Source organism: Pecten maximus, chromosome 2 (genome assembly GCF_902652985.1).
Source record: "Pecten maximus chromosome 2, xPecMax1.1, whole genome shotgun sequence".
In the NCBI taxonomy this organism is placed as follows: Eukaryota; Metazoa; Mollusca; class Bivalvia; order Pectinida; family Pectinidae; genus Pecten; species Pecten maximus.
In genome coordinates, this window is record NC_047016.1 from 9,527,353 (window position 1) to 9,550,189 (window position 22,837).

Consider the following 22,837-nt stretch of genomic DNA (forward strand, 5'->3'; position numbering starts at 1 on the left):
TCTACCTTACAGCATGGCAATCTGTACAGTGGTCATACATTCTACCTTACAGCATGGCAACCTGTACAGTGGTCATACACTCTACCTTACAGCATGGCAATCTGTAAAGTGGTCATACATTCTACCTTACAGCATGGCAACCAGTACAGTGGTCATACACCCTACCTTACAGCATGGCAACCTGTACAGTGGTCATACACTCTACCTTACACCATGGCAACCAGTACAGTGGTCATACACCCTACCTTACAACATGGCAACCTGTAAAGTGGTCATACACCCTACCTTACAGCATGGCAACCTGTACAGTGGTCATACACTCTACCTTACACCATGGCAACCAGTACAGTGGTCATACACCCTACCTTACAGCATGGCAACCTGTACAGTGGTCATACACCCTACCTTACAACATGGCAACCTGTAAAGTGGTCATACACCCTACCTTACACCATGGAAACCTGTACAGTAGTCATACACTCTACCTTACAGCATGGCAACCAGTACAGTGGTCATACACTCTACCTTACAGCATGGCAACCTGTACAGTGGTCATACACTCTACCTTACAGCATGGCAACCAGTACAGTGGTCATACACTCTACCTTACACCATGGCAACCAGTACAGTGGTCATACACTCTACCTTACACCATGGCAACCTGTACAGTAGTCATACACTCTATCTTACAGCATGGCAACCTGTACAGTGATCATACACTCTATCTTACAGAATGGCAACCTGTACAGTGGTCATACACTCTACCTTACACCATGGCAACCAGTACAGTGGTCATACACTCTACCTTACACCATGGCAACCAGTACAGTGGTCATACACTCTACCTTACACCATGGCAACCAGTACAGTGGTCATACACTCTACCTTACACCATGGCAACCTGTAGAGTAGTCATACACTCTATCTTACAGCATGGCAACCTGTACAGTGATCATACACTCTACCTTACAGCATGGCAACCTGTACAGTAGTCATACACTCTACCTTACACCATGGCAACCTGTACAGTGATCATACACTCTACCTTACACCATGGCAACCTGAACAGTGGTCATACACTCTACAACCTACACTGTTCCTCTACCTGGCAGCATAATTCAATAGTTTTTTACAGGTGTATGGCTCTAGATAGATCATTGGAGTGTGATTGTGAAAATTAATCAAGTATAAATATGGCGGTTTTAAGTTATTGTTGCCAGAACCTGTGTTCCCTGTATGCATGACTTATACACATTTTGGGTTGGAATCTGTGAGTGTTATATGTATCAAAAAGAAGGTGTGTCTACTGTGTCACCTGTACCAATGGCCTGCCATTCTGACCTCATTTTATATTTATCTTTGTATTCAGTGTGCAGGTATTGTGCAGGTCCTGTGGGCAAGTGGTCGCTTGGGGGGAGGGGGTGATCAGGAGACCATACTCATCAACACAAAATTATAGAATTGATTAGTATTTAACTAACCACTGACCAGAGAATAAAGTCACATCCCAATGATTGATGTCTGAAATGTCACTGTCTCCAGGGTCCGTGGACCAAATGACACCCAGACTATGAAGAAACATGTTACACTTCTGTGAGGGATACAGCTTGTGTCTTAATTTGTCAGGATTTGTTGAGAATTTTGATGGATGTTCATGGTAGGTCATATCATTGTAATATGACAAAAGTTGTCCTAGCTGGTCCATGAAGGTTAATCAAGATAACCTCTTAACCTTCAAATGTCAATCATTTTGTTGAAAACATGCTTCATTTTTATTGTTTCTGCACTTACCTTGTCCAGGTACAGGTGATTGGGGATTGCTGTCATCAAGCTTTGGTATAATTCATTAACCTAGAGCTCCTCTGTCCGTTGGTTAATATCTACCATTCATTTACCTCCGCTGTCCATAGGTTACAATCTATAGTGCATTTAAACCTCCTCTATTTATAGTTTAAGAGCTACCATTTACTAACCTCCTCCGTCCGTAGGTTAAGAGCTACCATTTACTAACCTCCTCCGTCCGTAGGTTAAGAGCTACCATTTACTAACCTCCTCTGTCCAACTGTTAAGAGCTACTATTTACTAACCTCACCTGTCCAAAGGTTAAGAGCTACTATTTACTAACCTCATCTGTCCAAAGGTTAAGAGCCGCCATTAACTAACCTCCTCTGTCCATAGGTTAAGATCATCAATTCAGTAACCTCCTCTGTCCATAGGTGTCAATGCCCTAAACCCCTTCATGTCAATGCCCTATACCCCTTCATGTCAATGCCCTATACCCCTTCATGTCAATGCCCTATACCCCTTCATGTCAATGCCCTATATATCTTTATATCAATGCCAACCCCTTAATAACAATGCCCTATACCCCTTCATGTCAATGCCCTATACCCCTTCATGTCAATGTGCAACCCCTTAACCTCCCTGCCCTAGCCCTTAATGTCAATGCCCTACCCCTTTATATCAATGCCCTAATCCTTTATGTCAATGCCCTACCCCTTAATCTCCCTGCCCTAATCCTTTATGTCAATGCCCTACCCCTTAATCTCCCTGCCAAAGCCATAGTATGACTTCCTTGTCCTGTAACTCCTGTATACAGTAATGTATTGGTAAAGATCAAGAACCCTGATGATCCAGATCAATCATTGTGTTTGAGAAGTGTCTAATACCATTCTGTCATCTGTCCTATCTCTATGCCAATGTTTTTGGACAGGAAGAATCCCATCGGTGCCTTAGTAAACAGACAATTATCTTAATTAAACATTAGTGACAGCATTGCTTGTTACTTTATCACTGGTTAAATGTCCTAAGGTAAATATGAGTGGATTTGTGTTGGATCCGTAACCATAGCTGAAGGACTGCGGAATATGCATTCAGTCATTTTCAGTTTGATTAACCTGACTGTACTAGTTTAATTAGCAATAAACTCCATTATATGGGAGGCAACACCCCAATTCATAAGTGTTAAACGAGACATTTACTCCCTCTGTCAGCAGGTAAAGCATGGCCGACTTCCTGGTCATGTCAACATTAAAGTCACAGACTGTGTGACCAGGTTTAATGGATCAAAGCAAATCTGTCCAAACATCCACATGTCATTCATCACAGAATTTGTTTGAAATGTTGCATTCTATTTTGGATGTAAGTTTACAAAGCCATCATCTCCTGCAAATCTTATGTGTCTGTCATCTTGATAGAAAATGATAGCTTAAATTTTGAATTAATTACTATGTGAAATATTAGAAAGGAATTTAATTGATAGAATGAAACATTGATAATTTTGTATCTGTACAAAACATTCAGGTTAAAAACTATAATAATTATATTAATTACATGTTTTTTCATATTTTGCGTGTTAATATCCTTCCAATGACTGTAGCATACATATGTGTAATGGTCATTGATACTCGAAATTATCAAATGTGGTATTTCTGGAAAGAGAAGATAATCTTTTACAAGGTGTATCAATATTGATTAGATCAATGGCGTCACACATCATCTCAAAATGTGTCCCAAAATGTCAAAATTTCACCGATTTAACCTGTTTCTAGTATGTGCTCGGAGAATTGTCACTATGCGGGCCATTTTCAGGATACAGACAGTTGGATGGTATCAGATACTAGAGGGGGGAAAAGAATGGACAGAGTTTTGGAATTTCCAAATGGGACATAGTACACAATAAATTCTCCAGTTGGCTCAGCTTTCCTATTTCTAGCCACCTGACTATACAAAATATCTTATACAGAATACAGCTGGTGGCCTACTTTGTCATCTGCTATCCTCTATCTTAATGGTGCCGTCTACTAAAACTGTGATAATCGTAAAACTGCAAATAAAATGTTTATGGCATGTAGGCACACAGTAGCTGTCAGCTTCTGATCTCTGTAGTTAAGTCAACACATGCTTTTTGTCAATCTTTAAAAGCTGTCTTTTCTTTCAAAAATTAACGCATGCTATCAATAAAATTTGATTTCAAATGATATTTGTAATTTCAAATTCGAAAAAAAAAAAGAAAAATTATTGAATTTCTTTTCATTAAAACATTATCTTGATGTTAATGACTGGCACAGGAAACTTCTCTCTATATTCCTGATGAACAGCACTGATAGTAGGTGCCACAAGGTTTTTATGATGAAATATATCTGAAGAGAATTCCACTCACAATGGCTGGTGCATGATGTGAAGTTTTTGTACAGTTAAATGCTATTGCACTTGTCTGACTTATGTGGTGTCTGGGTAGAGTGTCAATCCGTTGAGCACCACTTTTCAGTCCCTCATGCATGAATGAGTATGCTGTCTGCACCTTTCCTTCATGTGCTGTAAACTTTGGTCCTCCCACATGTTTTAATACTATTTATTGAGTTTCCAATATTGTGTCTGTTTATTATATTTCTTTAGATTGTCAGTTTTTACATAAACATTTGAGTATCTCATCAGACAGTATTAACTGTTGTGAAAGTTATCAACACATAGCACTGGCTGCAGTATATTTAATATTTCATTTCTTCAAGTTTGACATTCAGCCCTGTTAAAAAAGTTTAAATGCCATACAAACTAGCTTTCCTGTAAACTTGCATTGTAGCACATTAACCTGTACAACACTACCACACCTATAACTGACCACCTTATATACAGAGTTATGGCCCTTTGAGATATATATGGCTGTCGATTATTTCATCAGGTTGTAGGAGCTTGTGTAAATATTTTACAGATTTATGTGAAAATATGTCAAGAAGCAGATTGTGGATAAAGACTATTTGGACATTTTTGCATGAAGTTTACATGAACTTAAACTCACATTAAACAGAATGATGTATAAAAAAGTTCCTATATCGTGGAAATTGAGCTAGTGGGCTTTGAAATATCAGACTTGATCAGACTTGACCTTGGGGTCATTACCTTAGAGTACAAGTGTAAAATTTGGCACATGCATGTTTAGTTAACAGGGAATGCATGTGTGTTATCAGCATGACTTTCTTTGATGTCAGCTGAAAACTCCATATTTTATCCACAAAGCTATGTTCTCCTAGATTAGTGAAATGATCTGGTTTGAGATTAACACCATCACATCCCTGTAGAAAGGTTCAAAAGAGTCGTTTAACAATGTTCTATGTAATGGCGTGTAATAGGTTTTGTGTTGTTTGAAAAAGAGTTTGTTTTGGACCATCTGTGTTCACTTCATTATTTAATGATAAAAATTTCAGATTAAAGATATATTCACAGTTTGTTATTTTTCAGCCAGTGTAAATTATCAAAATAATGTTAGATTTTCACCACTTAATAATACTAGACTGATTGACTTTTATTATTTTTAACCAAAACAATTAACACTGAAGTTTTCCTAGTTAGTAAAACTGTACTATGTACATGTATATACATTTTTTGTAGCTTTATAAATTTCCCACAATATTGTATACACAATATTTTCTCAGGTTTCAATTTTGCTGCATTGTAATGATCTGAATTTCTTGTATGATAAGGGAGCCATATACAATAAGTCTGACTGATTTTAAACCTGTATTTTAATCTTCTGAAACAAAATTGTGAAATATTGGTCCAGGTGTGTGGGCTTGTGGTGTGTCACACCTGTAATCAACGGCTACACAGTTTGTACATCCTATTGAGAATTTGTTAAATCACTTGTAGAACATTAATCTGTTTGGGGACATAGGATCTATTTAATGAATCACAGGAAGACACCAGATTTTGTGTTATGTACTACCGTAAACCAACTTATTTTCATGCCTAATGATTTTTTTTACGACAGTTTGTTTTGATGATTTACAGTCATAAAAGGCTGAACCTGTGATTAAGACTATTACTCTGCGATTATTTTTCACAAATTTTAATCACCGGCGAAATACATAAAAAAATGATCACACACGAAAATAAGTTGGTTTAGTGTATGAAGTATCTTTTTAATATTACAAAACTATGAAACATTTTCAATGTTGGATTAAATCTGTAATCAATCTTACCCAACAATACAGATATTTTGCCTACATTTTATGTAACATCATTGTCGACATGAAGAACCAGATGATGAAGTATTATTGATAGGGCAGGGCCTCGGGGTCCACCTCCTGTTGTGTTTGTTGTATTATCTACAGAGATGAGGTAACAACATTGATTATACATCCCTTCCTGCTACATCAATACCTGTACTCTATCTCAGCATGGTCGGAGTCTATAAACATCAATACCTGTCTATAAACATCAATACCTGTCTATAAACATCAATACCTGTCTAATAACATCAATACCTGTCTATAAACATCAATACCTGTACTCTATCTCAGCATGGTCGGGGTCTATAAACATCAATACCTGTCTATAAACATCAATACCTGTCTATAAACATCAATACCTGTCTATAAACATCAATACCTGAACTCTATCTCAGCATGGTCAGAGCCTGTAGTTAAATACGAGGAGGGAGACGGTATACATTATAAGAAGGTAGATAAATAGTACACCAGATAAACTCTGGTCTCTTGATGTAGTGTCAACCTATAGCTATAATTAAGCTTTTTGGGGAGTTTTCTCTAAGGTTATTGAACTCTGATGAAATACATCTATCTATACCAATCAGTAAGATCCATAAGGTGTTATATTATTACCTGGGGAATGACACCACAGTGATGAAAGGTTTTATTTCAATCTTCTCATAATGTGGGGAGAATGTGCTGTCATATGATCACCTTCAGCACCTTTATAACTTCCATAATTGACATGGTGAGACCATGTAAGATACTTTTCTCAGAGATTAAGATGAGTCATATACTCTTTACTTGGACTTTGATGGTTTAATACCTCCCTAAACTGACAATAACCTCTCCAAACTGACAATAACCTCTCCAAACTGACAATAACCTCTCCAAACTGTCAATAACTCTCCAAACTGGTAAAAACTCTCCAAACTGACAATAACTCTCCAAACTGACAATAACCTCTCCAAACTGGTAAAACCTCTCCAAACTGACAATAACCTCTCCAAACTAACAATAACCTCTCCAAACTGGTAAAACCTCTCCAAACTGACAATAACTCTCCAAACTGACAATAACCTCTCCAAACTAACAATAACCTCTCCAAACTGACAATAACTCTCCAAACTGGTAAAACCTCTCCAAACTGACAATAACTCTCCAAACTGACAATAACCTCTCCAAACTGACAATAACCTCTCCAAACTGACAATAACTCTCCAAACTGACAATAACCTCTCCAAACTGACAATACCTCTCCAAACTGACAATAACCTCTCCAAACTGACAATAACCTCTCCAAACTGGCAAAACTTCTCCAAACTGACAATAACTATTCAAACTGACAATACCTCTCCAAACTGACAAAACCTCTCCAAACTGACAAAACCTCTCCAAACTGACAATAACTCTCCAAACTGACAATAACTCTCCAAACTGACAATAACCTCTCCAAACTGACAATAACCCTCCAAACTGACAATAACTCTCCAAACTGACAATAACCTCTCCAAACTGACAATAACCCTCCAAACTGATAATAACCCTCCAAACTGACAATACCTCTCAAAACTGGCAAAACCTCTCCAAACTGACTAACACTGAGACAAATATGATGTCAATAGCACTTCTTAGATTAGAATAATTACTTTTCTTTATTTAGAAGAATATACCTTCGGCTCAGACACTTTGGAGTCAAATACTCTAAAGATATACCTAGATAAGTTAAGTAAGTGTTTATGATAACCCTGATTCAGATGAGTTAAGTATTGACAATAACCCTGATTCAGATGAGTTAGGTATTGACAATAACCCTGATTCAGATGAGTTAAGTAAGTTTTTACGATAACCCTGATTCAGATGAGTTAAGTATTTATGATAACCCTGATTCAGATAAGTTAAGTATTTATGATAACCCTGATTCAGATGAGTTAAGTAAGTTTACGATAACCCTGATTCAGATGAGTTAAGTAAGCATTTACGATAATCCTGATTCAGATGAGTTAATTAAGTATTGACAATAACCCTGATTAAGATGAGTTAAGTAAGTATTTACGATAACACTGATTCAGATTAATTAAGTATGTATTTACGATAACCCTGATTCAGATGAGTTAATTAAGTATTGACAATAACCCTGATTAAGATGAGTTAATTAAGTATTTACGATAACCCTGATTCAGATGAGTTATGTATTTACGATAACCCTGATTCAGATGTGTTAAGTGTTTACGATAACCCTGATTCAGATGAGTTAAGTGTTTACGATAACCCTGATTCAGATGAGTTAAGTATTTACGATAACCCTGATTCAGATGAGTTGAATACACCTTTCAGTTTTAGGCCATGTTAAGAAAAAATAAATGTGGAAATGTTACTTTCCATTTGTCCTTCATTTTTGTGTTTTGGTGAATTGATTCTCTCTCCGTCAAATATCGTGGCAACAGGAATGTATCCTTCATGAACTGTAAACTATTAACATAACTATATAGATATTTATGAAATGTGGGATAATTATACATGTATGATATGTACATATATGTAACATTAATGCTGCTTTCAACAGAGGATTTTATTTAACCATTTGATATCCAACAATTTGTGTACAGGACAGAAATGAATATAAACAACTCTTGTACAGCAGTTTCCTTCATACTGTATACAAATGAATCCTCTTGAAAATGGGTTACAGTCCATCTTTATTTATTATTGCTCTAACTGACTATGCTTGTACTTTTAAAATGTCACAAAAAATGGGAAAATATCATCAAGATGTTTTGGTTCATTTAAATATCCAAAAATATTATCAAAAAAACTCAAAGTAGATATGCTTCTAAAGATGATATTTCTATTACCACTCCTTAAAGATGATATTTCTATTACCACTCCTGTAACGTTTGCTAATTCTAATAATATAGCGTTAGAGATATCCGGTATTTTATATAGCTGAGTCGATAGAGCGTTGTACAGGAGGTTATTAGTGCTAATCTTTAGGCTGGGGACCTTTTTACATCAGAGTGTTTCTGTCATTTATAACTACTTAATGGTACAGGAAATTAACAGATAAGGTGCGAGCTACGATTTTGCTGAATCATAGCCTTGTAAACAATTACCTGGAATACATGGTTTATTATCAAACAATTACCTGGAATACATGGTTTATTATTGACGGTAAATCCCGTACTTTTGTAGGGATAACATAAATATCTGTAGTGTGTTTATCATTGTGTCTCCTGAAAAGGATGATTTACAAAACATAAAATTTCTTATTTAAGTTATAAAATAAACAATTAAACCATGAATGTCAACTGGTTTATTTGAATAATTAAGGGAGATATATGATAAGTTGTGCAATGAATGTTATCTTATACATAAATCGTGTTGGGGTCAGACAAAAAACTTATGTATCAGTCACAGCCTTGGTCAGGCAGATGCTGAGGCACCCATACAGGGGTGATATAGTTAGCCCCTTGTCAGAGATAAACAGGCTTATAGATACCTTTACAGGGGGGAAGGGAGAGTTCATAAGGTTAGCCCCTTGTCAGAGATAAACAGGCTTATAGATACCTTTACAGGGGGGAAGGGAGAGTTCATAAGGTTAGCCCCTTGTCAGAGATAAACAGGCTTATAGATACCTTTACAGTGGGAAACAGGCTTATAGATACCTTTACAGGGGGGGAAGGGAGAGTTCATAAGGTTAGCCCTTAATTTACATAGAAAACTAAAGGAACATGTTTAGGTACACAAACAGGGAGATAAGGTTAGCCCCTTGTCAGAGAAAGACTAAGGGACATGTTAAGGTACACATACAGGGAGATAAGGTTAGCCCCTTGTCAGAGAAAGACTAAGGAACATGTTTAGGTACACATACAGGGAGATAAGGTTAGCCCCTTGTCAGAGAAGACTAAGGGACATGTTTAGGTACACATACAGGGAGATAAGGTTAGCCCCTTGTCAGAGAAGACTAAGGGACATGTTTAGGTACACATACAGGGAGATAAGGTTAGCTCCTTGTCAGAGAAAGACTAAGGAACATGTTTAGGTACACATACAGGGAGATAAGGTTAGCCCCTTGTCAGAGAAAGACTTAAGGGACATGTTTAGGTACACATACAGGGAGATAAGGTTAGCCCCTTGTCAGAGAAGACTAAGGGGCATGTTTAGGTACAATTACAGGGAGATATGCATGGTGAGCCTCTTTTCAGTTAAGGGAACATGCTTAGGTACCAGAGCTAGAGGTCTAAATGGTAATATAGTTTCTTTCACATGTAGAGAAGATGATCCAACTTTCCAAGTGTTGTAAGCCATGAGATGAGGAAGTACTATTGATGTCTGTCAGTAAGGCAGTGTATGTAATACATCACAGGAATGATCTATTGGTAAGGACCAGCATGTTAGTTATCCACAGTGACGATTGGGACTTGGGACGTCTTGTTCGACATGCTATCAAATCCTTTCCTCGTGTGGTCCTTCAATACTTTAAAGGATCATGTGAATCAGACTGAAAAATGTTTTTATACTTATATATTCCTTGTAATTAACTCTCGTCTGTGTATATATATATGTACCTTGGTACCTGTGTATATGGAATTTCACAGAAACCTAAAGCACTTTTTTCGGATCGTGTACAAACTTTCACTTGATACCAGTAACCTATGTTAAATGTAGCATAAAATGAGATATGCCAGTGTTTGATAAATATGTGTGAAAACAAACGAACATTATCAGTGATCTGTGATAAATCAGAAACCTGGAGACTTTGACTCATTGGTTCTGACCTAAGGTCCTGCCCTCCTGTGACACCTGGCTCAGTAAGGGTTCCATCAACTACAAGCCAGGGAGCAAAGTGTTAGACTGTAATACACACTACTCCTGTTCTTGAATTCACTTGTGATGAAGAGAATAAGGGTTGAAGAAAAAATAATTCTGTTTCAAGGTCATTTGGAGCTTTTAATGGCCACTGTCCATCTAGGTCACTCTAGTGAGCGACACTAAGTGACATTCTTATGTCATTCATTAAGGAGGAAGGCAATGTTGTGTAGTATGTTGAGATATTTTCATTTAGTGATGGTTAGGTTAGAAATAGGACTTAATGTAGTTATAAGATGGTGTGAAATGGGATGTCTACATAAATGTAACAATGTGGGAAATGGGACATCTACATCATTATAAGAAGGTGGGGGAAATGGGAAATCTACATCAACATAACAAGGTGGGAAATGGGACACCTACATCAATATAAAAAAGTGGGAAATTGGACATCTACATCATTATAACAAGGTGGGAAATGGGACGTCTACATAAATATAAAAAGGTGGGAAATTGGACATCTACATCATTATAACAATGTGGGAAATGGGACATCTACATCAATATAACAAAGTGGGAAATGGGAAATCGACATCAATAAAACAAGGTGGGAAATGGGACGTCTACATCAATATAATATGGTGGGAAATGGGACATTTACATCAATATAAAAAGGTTGGAAATGGGACATCTACATCAATATAACAAGGTGGGAAATGGGAAATCTACATCAATATAACAAGGTGGGAAATGGGACATCTACATCAATAAAACAAGGTGGGAAATGGGACGTCTACATCAATAAAACAAGATGGGAAATGGGAAATCTACATCAATATAAAAAGGTGGGAAATGCGAAATCTACATCATTATAACAAGGTGGGAAATGGGACGTCTACATCAACATAACAAGGTGGAAAATGGGAAATCTACATCAATATAACAAGGTGGGAAATGGGACGTCTACATCAATATAACAAGGTGGGAAATGGGACATTTACATCAATATTAAAAGGTTGGAAATGGGAAATCTACATCAATATAACAAGATGGAAATGGGACATCTACATCAATAAAACAATGTGGGAAATGGGACGTCTACATCAATATAACAAGGAGGGAAATGGGACATCTACATCAATATAGTAAGGTGGGAAATGGGACATCTACATCAATATAACAAGGTGGGAAATGGGACATCTACATCAATATAACAAGATGGGAAATGGGACGTCTACATCAATATAACAAGGTGGGAAATGGGACATCTACATCAATATAACAAGGTGGGAAATGGGACATCTACATCAATATAACAAGGTGGGAAATGGGACATCTACATCAATATAACAAGGTGGGAAATGGGACATCTACATCAATATTAAAAGGTGGGAAATGGGACATCTACATCAATATAACATTGTGGGAAATGGGAAATCTACATCAATATAACAAGATGGGAAATCTACATCACTATAACAAGTTGGAAAATCTACATCAATATAACAAGGTGGGAAATGGAACATCTACATCAATATAACAAGGTGGGAAATGGAACATCTACATCAATATAACAAGGTGGGAAATCGGACAAGTATGTTACTGATTCTGCAATGTAACTCATAATAAGTCCAGTTGTGTACTAATATCCATGCTGATATTTGAAGTTTTCCCTGGATACTATAGCTACTGTAGTGTCTATATCTCTAGATCTTGTTGTTCTACTCTCTTTGATCCTCGGATGATGGATTCCTACATATTTTATGTATTTCAGAATTGATCACTGTGTTCAAGCTTTCTATTCAAAGTACTGCTGTAAACCCAGACTACAAACTCATATGTTTAACTATATAGAGTATAGTCTCCCTTGACATCCCTCGCCATCTTACCCAGATGTTGCCTTCCTTCACAGTTACCTCCCTTGACATCCCTCACCATCTTACCCAGATGTTGCCTTCCTTCACAGTTACCTCCCTTGACATCCCTCGCCATCTTACGCAGATGTTGCCTTCCTTCACAGTTACCTCCCTTGACATCCCTCGCCATCTTACGCAGATGTTGCCTTCCTTCACAGCTACCTCCCTTGACATCCCTCGCCATCTTACCCAGATGTTGCCTTCCTTCACAGTTACCACCCTTGACATCCCTCGCCATCTTACCCAGATGTTGCCTTCCTTCACAGTTACCTCCCTTGACATCCCTCGCCATCTTACCCAGATGTTGCCTTCCTTTACAGTTACCTCCCTTGTCATTCCTCGCCCATTATATTTGGTAAGTTATCACATGGGGAAGTGATATGAAGAAAGGCTGACCTATTACCATCTTTTTAGCATTAATAACCATCTCTTTCCCTGAAGGAAATCAGAGTCATGTGGTCTCTGCTCACTTCTTATATTTAGCATATATAATATAGAGGCATCCAGTAATCTACATATCTTTTTTAATTGCGGATTGTCTCCCCTCGCCCCTTAAAGCCATGTTTTGACTACATTATGTATGCAGTGTTTTTTCTCATATTTCCTGGATATTTATAATTAAGTCATCAGGTCAATGAAGTAAGCCTTTTTCCAAGCATTTTGACAATTATATATGTATATACAAGTGGAATCAGAAGTTTGTTTGACTTTATCAGATAAATGACATAAGTTAGAGTTGACTATCATGGTCCTCAAAACTCTCACAATCACCAAAAATATCATCATAAAGAGGAAGCCTTTTTACCAGCTATTTAATGTACTACTCTATTTCACCTGATGTGGAATTACCTGATCTCTACTAGTGGATTCTTCATTTGCCACTGATTCACATGGGAAAAATCACAGGCTGTTAAAGTCTTTGTAACCATGGAAACAAGGTTTACCAGGGTAGTTGAGGATAATCAGTTATTTTATGTCCCAACAAAGTATGTGTAAAAAGGTAATTATCAGGGTTGTTGAAGGTCATTGCCGATGGCAACCCATACTTACCATCTCCCAGCTTGTCTAGGCTATCTACCCAGCATGCTAATTACACTATGTGTTAAAATCTTTTCATCAATCGATTTTCGTTTTTGGGCAGACTTTATTTCCCAAAGCAATTAGAGCTGCTGGAGACAAAATGCATGTACAGGTGATGCATATTTCTTCAAAGGTTGATAGGAGGCGTTGTTACATAAATACATGTTATACTGGCATTGATTGATACAGTCCGTTGCACCATGCAACCACTGCCTGGAATGCTGTGTGTGTGTCTCCAGTCAGTCTCCAGGACACACTATGTGATCATGGACACTGATCACTGTTAAGGTGTACTCTTAGCAGATGGCAAAAAGAATGGCTTATAACCACTAGGTTTGATATATCTTACGCTGAGCTATGCTGGTGAGTATCTTGGTATATACATATACTGAGCTATGCTGGTGAGTATCTTGGTATATTGAATGCTGAGCTACCTCTATTAGCAGTCAAAGTGTAATGTCAGCTGAACAAATTCAGTGAGCATTCTAAGTGTATTGTATGCTGAACTATGTCGGTAAGCATGGCGCCAACAATCCTGGAACTCTGTACAGTTGGGGAAATGCTTCATGTACACTTGGTAGATATAGGTGAGAATTGTACGTCAACAGGATGAAAGATTTAACACTGGGTTAGGAGAATTGTGATGAATTCAATCAAGTCTGACTGCCATGAATTGGTACAAATACAGGAATCTATGGTGACAATATGTATAAGCAGTAAGAATATATGACTTTTAGAAAATACAATAATGTTAAGGTTTAGATTGCTGCATTCTAAGATCTTTCATTACAGATACATGTAGCAGCTTACCCCGAGATCGTATTCTCCGGTTGCTCAGTTCACAGCTGTGAAAGTTTTACGAAACATTTTGTGTACATATTTTTACGATCATGATGCGGAGAATATATGATGTTTTGATTTGTTTTGATATTGAGGATGGTTTACATATTATCTGACGTGTCAGCTGTGACCATGTTTATTTTACAATATGATATTCCATAGTACCACCAGATGGTGAACAATGTAATTTGGTATTATAGGAAAATGTAAGGTTGGCCATTTTGGAAATTAAGTTCTTGTTAAATTTTCTGTCCTCACCATAGGCATAGTGGAGAGATAATTTTAAGTTATGTCTATTTTATTTCTGTATGTATGCATGTCCATACCTTTTCTGTCCTGTCTGTCCGTCATGTCTTTCTGGCTATCTATCAGATCTTTCTATCTGTCCATCCTGTTTTTTCTATCCTTTTGTATGTCATCATGCCTTTGCTGTCTGTCAATCCATCTTCGTGGCATCTTTTCTGTCTTGTCTGTCCATCATGCCTTTATGTCTTTTTCTCTGTCTATCTATCATATCTTTCTGTCCATCATGTCTTTTCTATCCTTCCGTATGTCTATCATGCCTTTGCTGTCTGTCAATCCATCTTCGTGGCATCTTTTCTGTCCTGTCTGTCCATCATGCCTTTATGTCTTTCTCTCTGTCTATCTATCATAAATCTTTCTGTCCATCATGCCTTTATGTCTTTCTCTCTGTCTATCTATCATATATCTTTCTATCTCCCCATCTGTCTATCTATCATATCTTTCTGTCCATCATGTCTTTTCTATCCTTCCGTATGTCTATCATGCCTTTGCTGTCCGTCAATCCATCTTCGTGGCATCTTTTCTGTCCATCTATTTGCCTTTTTAACTGTCCGACCCTCCGTCAGTCTGCTTTACCTCATACTCAGGGGCCGCGGTGGCCGAGTGGTTAAGGTGTCCCGACACTTTATCACTAACCCTCCACCTCTGGGTTGCGAGTTCGAAACCTATGTGGGGCAGTTGCCAGGTACTGACCGTAGGCTGGTGGTTTTTCTCCATGGCTACTTCGGCTTTCCTCCACCTCCAAACCTGGCACGTCCTAAAATGACCCTGGCTGTTAATAGGACGTTAAACAAAAACAAACCAAACCAAACCTCATACTGGAGATGTTACCTTGGGGAGTTGTCTGATTAACCTCATACTGGAGATGTTAACTTGGGGAGTGATTTATGGTTCATTTTGATAAAAATATGTAGCTCTGGATCTGTAAAATTGTGACAATCGTTGACATATATCGGAATTATATCATGATTTGTCATGGCATCAACTGATGTAAGAGTGATGATTGGCGGGTATATGTGTCAGATGTGTGTAGGGAGGGGAAGTATAATTGTATTTTATTATTAATGTCAGGAATTGTGATCGAGTGATAAACCTACATTTGATAGACCTTGTATGTGACAGAACAAAGCAGAGAGATACCTCTCACATCTGTGGATCTCTGTTATAAAGACGTTGAGACTGGTACACATACACAAGATGTAGCCTGTTCAATAGACATCATTCTGTAAATCATATTTTAATCATTTCAAAACATTCATAAACCAAACATCGGAATAAATTTAAGTATTCCTTGTTTAATTAAATTTGTTTGTAAAATATTTTAATAGTGATTTTTGTTCATCCTAAATAATCCAGATATTGATGAATTAATTGTGAGGTTCAGTAAATGTGTTGCTTGAAAGCAATTTTGGAAGACACTCTCATTTCCACGCTTACAATCAAATCAGTTTGGAAGTGATAAGGTTGGGGACTGATAGGGCTGGGATTAGGTTTGTATGACCACAGTATAATACCTAACTTTATCCTATTTTTATGTGTCGTGTTAATTATGTGTCTTGTCTGTGTTGTTACAGTCTCGTGAGGAGGTACAGATCCTACAGACCGAGCTCCAACAGACTCACAGCCTCGTCAAACAACTACAGGCCATCATCCTGAAGGAGCGGGTCACACACAGCCACAATGTTGCCGTCCTCAAGATGAGGCTTCAGCAGAAGGAGCAAGAGTGTCATAACAATGCAGCGCGGTCAGACAAACAACTAGGGGAGGTAATCGCTCATCTTCTCCTCCTAGAAGGCCAGATAAAGAAGGAACACACGCAGGTACGCTGCAAAATGGCTGACAGTGAAAAAATCATCAGAAAACAGGAAGATGATATAGAATCTCTAAAGGAAACCAACCAAAGACTGTTGGAAGCAGTACGTGATGCTTATGGCAGAAAGGGTAAAAATGGAGTCTTGTTGTTGGATAATTTGGGTAATGACAAAACCGGATCAAGTGAAAGTTTAGAAAGCCCTACTTCAAAGTCACCACCTTCCTTAAAATCACCTCACAGGGGTAAGTGGGGGTCAATGAAGGATAAAATGACCCGTAAACACCGCAGTAGTCTGGATCTGAGCGATACAGATTTTGATGTAAAGCAAGGTCTCTTGTTTGGCCGGCAGTATGGAAGTCAGGAAAGCTTACTAATGATTGGTCGAAAATCAAAGGAAATGCGTGAAGGACGAGACAAAAAGTGTAGAAGTATAGCCGGTTATCCAGACAGCTCCCTGGTTGGACTTATGGAAGTGCCAGATGAAAATGAAAACCGACTTGATAATTTTTCACATTCCAAAGTTTTGGGTGGAAGGATTGGAAACAAAAACCAGCATGAAAATGGACAGACTACAAACACATTGCAGGTTTCACTAAATGGAATTGATCAATCTTCTGCTGGGTTGTTGTCTGCAATCTCAATGCCAATATTGTCACAGACAGACAAAAATTCAAACCCACTCCCAGCAAAGGAAAGACCAAAGTCCATTTCTAGCATAGAACACATATCATCTCGTGACAGTGGAGGCACCCCTGACCTTAATCCACAAATGGAGTCCTACCCCCAGCCCCCAAAATCACCAGGTGCCACATCTAACTCCAGTTTTTCTGACTCATCCAACCCATTCAAAAATTTGAAAACTATATTAAAACGGAAAGGAAGTAAAATCAAAGGAAAAAAACGTTCCGTGACAATGGCCGACTCACCTAGTCAAGACTACCAGGCAGCAGTGAAAAAACATTTTGAGAAGTATGACATGTCGTGATAAAGAGTGCTGCTTCATTTGTAAGCAATTATGTGAAGTGCTTTAAATTGTGTCTATATTCTGTAGGAAAGGGATATAGCTGTCAACAGGAGCATCCATTATGATGGAAGGTGTCTCAGTTAATGATCATGGTACATGGAAATAACTTACATAAAATGTTTTACTCATGCATGTGCCATATTCGGGTTATTTTGATTAAGTGTGAAGTATTCTCCACGTAGGATTACCTCTAAAATATATGACAACATTCTACACACATTGACAACAGACATAGAACAATGGAATCGAGTAGGGACTGAATCTACACAACTAGTGTAACCTTTTATAGCAGTTTGGTTCCTATGTGGTTAACATCACATGACAAGTACACTCTATAAAAGGAAATTTAGGAAAAGGATATCATTTCAGAGCAAATGATGATTATCTCCCTGATTTGAAACAAAACTGCGAAATGCACACAATGAGTGCATGATACATCAAGTTGGTGTTGTGTATAATTTTCCAATACGTTATGTGATGTTATCTTTATTTGCTGTACCTCAAAACACTACAGCTCCAACAGTATACAAGTGCTTGCCACAAAAATGTTCAAAATGCCACCCAGGGTATAGAAATATATCTTATCAACACCAACATATAAAAAAACTAAACAATGGCATCCTAAGCATGATTGTTTATTAGACCAAAAGTCATACAAAAGAGGGAGTCCAAATACAATAGAATTTCTTTAGGATGAAATTGCGTGTAATTATTTATTCACTTTGGAATTCAAATGATAAAAGAGAAGCTAAAAAACAACTTATTCTTATTTTGAAATTGATCAAAATTACTCTTTTTTGATGGTGATGTAGCATCTTTAAGAACAGGTCATTCAGTTGTACATAAAAAAAGTGAAAATGACATGCAAAAGTCTAATGTAAACAGTAATGTGGAGTCGATGTCCTGTTAGATCATAGTTGTCTGATATTCTAACTGACCTGTCGTCTACATGGGTGGTATACAGGTGTGGTATACAGGTATCCATATGCTATACAAGTGTGATACACAGGTATGGTATACAGGTGTGGTATACAGCTGTTGTTTACCGGTATAGTATACATGCAGGTATGGTATACAAGTATAGTATACAGGTATGGTATACAGGTGTGATATACAGGTATGGTATACAGGTGTGGTATACTGGTGATATACAGGTATGGTATACAGGTGTATTATACAGGTGGTATACAGGTATGATATACAGGTGTGTTATACATGTATTGTATTCAGGTATGGTATACAGCTGTGCTTTACATGTTTGGAATACAGGTGTGCTATACAGGTGGTATACATGTTTGGAATACAGGTGTGCTATACAGGTGCTATACATGTTTGGAATACAGGTGTGTTAGGCAGATGGTATACAGGTATGGTATACATGTTTGCTATACAGGTGTGCTATACAGGTGGTATACAGGTATAGTATAGGTAATGGTATATAGTATATGTCTAGGATGGCCAGTTATACACAGGTATAAACTACTGTACATATGTCCTATCCACATGATTTATGTATAGATAGAGTTGATGCACAAAACACGTTGTCTTTCATGCTTCATGCAACTTGTATTACATTTGCATAAATATTATGTAAATTTTGAAACTGACACAAATGTTTGGCCTGAGAACAATTAACTTTTCAAAATGAATATAAAGTAGGGTTGGTCCACCTTGTGATGCATACAGTTGTCCCTGAGAATGTTCTACCAGTCATCATAAATACTGGTGGCAACTTAATATAACCTGTCATAATAAATTATCATTTCATCAACAGTTTCCTTAATCAGTTTGTTTAACTCTCGTGGTAATATCATTGATTTTTATTGAAATGTTAATTGGTCGTCTGGATAATAACCTCAACTGTTCATCTTCACTTTGAGTCAAAGGGATGAGAGACTTTTGTCTTACTGAGTTAACCTTGAGTCAAAGGGATGAGAGACTTTTGTCTTACTGAGTTAACCTTGAGTCAAAGGGATTAAGGGTCTTACTGAGTTAACCTTGAGTCAAAGGGATGAGAAACTTTTGCCTTACTGAGTTAACCTAGAGTCAAAGGGATGAGAAACTTTTGCCTTACTGAGTTAACCTAGAGTCAAAGGGATGAGAGACTTTTGTCTTACTGAGTTAACCTTGAGTCAAAGGGATGAGAGACTTTTGTCTTACTGAGTTAACCTAGAGTCAAAGGGATGAGAGACCTTTGTCTTACTGAGTTAACCTTGAGTCAAAGGGATGAGAGACTTTTGTCTTACGAGTAAACCTAGAGTCAAAGGGATGAAGGACTGTGGTCTTACTGAGTTAACCTAGAGTCAAAGGGACGAGGGACTGTGGTCTAACTGAGTTAACCTTGAGTGAAAGGGATGAGAGACTTTTGTCTTACTGAGTTAACCTTGAGTCAAAGGGATGAGAGACTTTTGTCTTACTGAGTTAACCTAGAGTCAAAGGGATGAGAGACCTTTGTCTTACTGAGTTAACCTTGAGTCAAAAGGATGAGAGACTTTTGTCTTACGAGTAAACCTAGAGTCAAAGGGATGAGAGACTTTTGTCTTACTGAGTTAACCTTGAGTCAAAGGGATGAAGGACTGTGGTCTTACTGAGTTAACCTAGAGTCAAAGGGACGAGGGACTGTGGTCTAACTGAGTTAACCTTGATTGAAAGGGATGAAGGTCTGTGGTCTTAACCTTGAGTGAAAGGGATGAAGGTCTGTGGTCTTACTGAGTTAACCTAGATTCTTGACCTAGATTTATAATTCTATGCTTGGCCTTTACTTTTTCTTGTCCAGACCATTACTTCATTAGTTTTTCACCTGTTCACCTTACCTTACATACATAAATATCTCAGGTGGATACAAATACAGTCAACTGACTTTGATTGCTGTATCTACTTATTAAATGTTGGGATCCTATACTCACACTTTGGGACTTTATGTCCATTTACCTGGTAAAAACCCTTTTTTATTTCCCCGCCGAAAACTTGGGAGGGGGGAGTTTTCTGTTATGTCAGTCTGTCCATCCTTCCACTACCTTGTCCAGACTCTATCTCATACACTACTTGTCTGTTAACCTGCATAAGGTGTTGTATCATGTATCAATAGTAGGTCACTCTGACCTACTTTTTGTTCTTTGGCTAACATCAATGAAAAAAGGTTGTCCTGTCTCTATCTCCTACACTTCTTGTTGTTGGTACTTTTCTTTGACTTACAACCTTTTTGGTGTTGATGGGTCATTAAGAATTCATAACTAACTTGTCATTAGCACTTCATACTTATGATATGGGTTCACCTGCATCAGGTGTTGTGTCATATATCAAAAGTAGGTCACTCTGACCTGGATTTTGACCTTTGGCCAGCATAAACAAGTTTGTCCTGGCTCTTACACTACATGTACTTATCATGGGAACTTTATACTTGGGGTAGGGGTTCCCTTATTTATTACAAACTTATCAATTGTGCATTATCCTTGGCATATAATTTTACATCCGGTGAGTGGCTGTAATGGAACTGTCATAGAAAGATGCTCGTTGTACTTGATATAATTCAACTTTAAATCAGGTGGACATGTATTGGCTGGTATAACTTTTTATTCTGATGATGATGTTGTTTTCATTCTGGAAATGGTGTATCAGCTAGTGTTTCATTGTCTTAACATGTTTATCTTTCTCAAAAATACAAAATATTTTTGTGTTCTTTTGGATTTTCGCATTTTTAATCATTTGTGAAAATGCAACACCAATGAATTTTACAAATTACTAGTAGGCCTAAGTTGTCTAACTCCACTTACCAGGACCACTGTATTCAGACATTATACCATGGAATTTATTTCTGGTCACAGCTCTGTTGTAGCAGTATTCTCCACCTCTCATTGTAGATGTCAACCTCTACAAGCTCGATTCTCATACTCATACTCATCCTATTTTCACTTGCATTTTATTTTTATAAACTCACAGAAGTCTGATTTATGATCCTCTTTATAGGTATTATTTGTGAAACAAGAATTCATCAAGGAAAGGATTTTTTTCAATGAGGATAGTAATCATTTATAGAAAGATCATTCACAGAAGTTTTAATTCACATAAAGGTCTCATTACACATTAGTGCAGAAATCAATACATTCTATGTTACTCCTGAACCCTAGTGATTTTAGTATATAGTATTGACTAGTAAACTGTATATGGTTTTGCTAAACTACATGGTTTTGCCTGGTGAACTGTGTGTGGTTTTACTTGGTGATCGAACTGTATATTATTGTTTTGCTAAACTAAATGGTTTTGCTAAACTACATGGTTTTGCTGTGTAAAATGTACATGGTTTTGCTGTGACATATATAAGACTATACTTGACAGGATTTGATGTGATCAAATATATCAGTTCATAGATACTTTATTAATTAGAAAATAAAATATTGTGCTTTGAAATCATTTGTCTTTTTTCTTATGTATTGATATTGACGCATTTTGATTACTCAATTAATTATGGTATGTAGGTCCATCATTTGACACAAGTCTATACATGTAGTTTGTATCCATCCTGTGATATGGAAAGGTAAAAAGTATTTGGAATTTGACACAAACAAAAATAAACTTTCAATGGAAGGCATGCAGAATTTGACCCAGTATTATATATGTTGGCAGTCCCACAATTAAACAATTAACACTTCTATGCTTCACAAAATAGCAAATAATTTTGGAATGTTGTCATTGAAAACATCTACTTATTGTGAATGGACCACCATAAAGAAAGTCTTATGTTAGTCATTTGACAAAATTAAACTGTTTGTTATTTTTTTTCCTTTTCTTTGAAATGTTTCAGCCCATTGAGATGGTAAATTGTGTTATCACTGTCTGGAATGTATAAAAACTTTGATGGGGTGTCTTCAACAGTTTTCTGTTAGCTTGCTACACTGAATGTCTGTTGTTGTCAAGCTACCCTGAATGTCTATTGTTGTGGTACACTGAATGTCTGTTGTTGCCGTGGTACCCTGAATGTCTGTTGTTGTAGAGCTACCATGAATGTCTGTTGTTGTCGTGGTACCCTGAATGTCTGTTGTTGTAGAGCTACCCTGAATGTCTGTTG

At 37.3% G+C, this 22,837-nt stretch overlaps 1 protein-coding gene across 3 annotated transcripts in view; it reads left to right on the forward strand.

Moving 5' to 3' along the window:
* Positions 1-22,182, forward strand: part of LOC117316687 — a 75,835-nt gene extending 53,653 nt beyond the window's left edge. For 2 of the 3 annotated variants that reach the window (XM_033871426.1, XM_033871434.1), the window contains exon 3: positions 16,510-22,182. In XM_033871426.1, the coding sequence (XP_033727317.1) occupies positions 16,510-17,733 (1,224 nt within the window). In that variant the 3' untranslated portion in view covers positions 17,734-22,182. The remainder of the gene's footprint in view (positions 1-16,509) is intronic. The other variant, XR_004529973.1, reaches the window with a different exon arrangement.
* Positions 22,183-22,837: the final 655 nt, after the last annotated feature.